Source organism: Protobothrops mucrosquamatus, unplaced genomic scaffold (genome assembly GCF_001527695.2).
Source record: "Protobothrops mucrosquamatus isolate PMUCROS unplaced genomic scaffold, P.Mucros_1.0 scaffold_47, whole genome shotgun sequence".
NCBI classification, from domain to species: Eukaryota; Metazoa; Chordata; class Lepidosauria; order Squamata; family Viperidae; genus Protobothrops; species Protobothrops mucrosquamatus.
This window is the reverse complement of record NW_015386123.1, coordinates 59,552-62,051: the sequence shown is the minus strand read 5'-3', so window position 1 is coordinate 62,051 and position 2,500 is coordinate 59,552. Positions and strand designations below refer to the sequence as shown.

At 44.2% G+C, this 2,500-nt stretch overlaps 1 protein-coding gene across 1 annotated transcript in view; it reads left to right on the top strand.

Moving 5' to 3' along the window:
• Window positions 1–2,500, top strand: part of LOC107283312 (mothers against decapentaplegic homolog 2) — a gene marked incomplete at its 5' end in the record, with an annotated part of 30,641 nt that overhangs the window by 12,953 nt on the left and 15,188 nt on the right. Inside the window, one exon of the mRNA XM_015811192.2 lies at window positions 1,052–1,196. Within this exon, the coding sequence (XP_015666678.1) occupies window positions 1,052–1,196 (145 nt within the window). The remainder of the gene's footprint in view (window positions 1–1,051; window positions 1,197–2,500) is intronic.

The following is a 2,500-nucleotide window of genomic DNA, read 5'->3' as shown; positions in this document are numbered from 1 at the left end:
CTCTTGTTATTCTGTGATATTTTCAAAGGCACTGACTGTGTTTCTCCACTGTCATTTGATGTTGTGGATGGTGCTTCTAGTTTTATTTCTGAATGATAAAATGTGTTCCTGAGAGCTGGGGTGCATATAAGCTATGAAAAATAACTTTTGTGCATTTGGTATAATGGAATACACTCGAATTTGCCTTTCTTTCAGAAACAACATATAAAATTCAGGGATCCTTCATTGTCCCTGGGCTATGTATATATTAATCTTTGCTGGGGAGGGAACTGTCTTATAGGCATCTCTAAACTAGCTCTGGGGTCTTCAGACTTGGCCCTTTTATGACTGGTGGACTTCAACTCCCAGAATTCCTCAGCCAACGTGCCTGGCTGAGGAATTCTGTGAGCTGAAGTCCACATGCAGGGATCTTCAAATGTGGCCCTTTGATGACTGGTGGACTTCAACTCCCAGAATTCCTCAGTCGGCCGTTTTGATGAAACTGTGGGCTTGGATCCAGACCAGGGGTCTTCCAACTTGGCCCTTTGATGACTGGTGGACTTCAACTCCCAGAATTCCTCAGTCGGCCATTTTGATGAAACTGCAGGATTGGATCCAGACCAGGGGTCTTCCAACTTGGCCCTTTGATGACGGGTGGACTTCAACTCCCAGAATTCCTCAGTCGGCCATTTTGATGAAACTGTGGGCTTGGATCCAGACCAGGGGTCTTCAACCTTGGCCCTTTGATAGCTGGTGGACTTCAACTCCCAGAATTCCTCAGTCGGCCATTTTGATGGAACTGCGGGCTTGGATCCAGACCAGGGGTCTTCCAACTTGGCCCTTTGATGACTGGTGGACTTCAACTCCCAGAATTCCTCAGTCGGCCATTTTGATGAAACTGCGGGCTTGGATCCAGACCAGCTTTGCCGGCTGAGGAATTCTGGGAGTTGAAGTCCACCAGTCATGAAAGGGCCAAGTTTGAAGGCCCCTGGGTTGTATAATATTCACCTGGAGAGGATGCTGGCAACTTGGTCCTCCGTAACCAACGGCTGTCTTCTCCCTTCATATCTAGGTTGCAACCTGAAGATCTTCAACAACCAGGAATTTGCTGCTCTCCTGGCTCAGTCTGTGAATCAGGGCTTCGAAGCCGTGTACCAGCTCACCCGGATGTGCACCATCAGGATGAGCTTCGTCAAAGGATGGGGAGCGGAGTACAGGTGGGTGGAGGAGCTGCCTTGGAGAATTCCCTCGGGGCAGGGTTGAATTCCCCAGTCCCCCTTCCGGTGGGGTCCCCCCCTGCCTCACAGAACCCGGCCTAGCCCAGGCTAAAGCTTAGCATTCTTCTTTTTTTAAAAAAAATAAAATAAAAATCTTCATTAAACTAGACATCCCCAATTCCAGCAGCCGTTCCTTATATGTTTTAGTCTCCGGTCCCCTGATCCTCTTTGTTGCTCTTCTCTGTACTCTTTTTCAGAGGGATTGTCGAGTGAGTTTTTTGACCCGTTTTACGATCTTTCTTAAAAGCCCCGGTTCTTCGGCGAATCGTTGCAGTTGCTAAGCTAGTAAGACGGTTGTTAAAAGTGCGTCTGGCTTTCCCATTTGAGTTTTCTTGTCAGAAGGGGGGATCACATCCCTCTCTCTCTCTCTCTCTCTCTCTCTCTCTCACACACACACACACACACACACACACACACACCCCTGGGAACACTGCAACCATCATAAAGATGAGCCAGTTGCCGAGCATCCAAATTTCTATTATGGTGACTTGCAGCGGATGCTGCGAATGTGAAAAACGGTCATAACTCCCTTTTTCTCAACGCCATTGTAACTTCGAACGGTCAGTTGTCAGTCAAGGTGAATGCTCCAACACTGGACGTTTTTAAGAATAGACTGAAATGGTATAGGGTCTGAAATGGTATAGGGTTTCCTGCCTGAGCAGGGGGTTGGACTAGATGACCTCCAAGGTCCCTTCCAACTATTCTATTCTATTCTATTCTATTCTATTCTATTATTATATTATATTATATTATATTATATTATATTATATTATATTATATTATATTATATTATATTATTATATTATATTATATTATATTATATTATTATATTATATTATATTATATTATATTATATTATATTATATTATATTATATTATATTATATTATATTTCACTCCATTTTTTCTCTTTTCTTCTCTCTTCTCCTCCTCTTCCTCCTCTCCTCTTCTCTTCTCTTCTCTTTTCTCTTCCCCTCCACTCCACTCCACTCCACAAGTTGTGAATGCTCCAACACTGGACGTTTTTAAGAAGAGACTGGACCGCCATCTGTCCGAAATGGTATAGGGTTTCCTGCCTGAGCAGGGGGCTGGACTAGATGATCTCCAAGGTTCCTTCCAACTATTCTATTCTATTCTATTCTATTCTATTCTATTTCACTCCATTCCATTTTTTCTCTTTTCTTCTCTCCTCTCCTCTCCTCTCCTCTCCTCTCCTCTTCTCTTCTCTTCTCTCTTCCCCTCCAC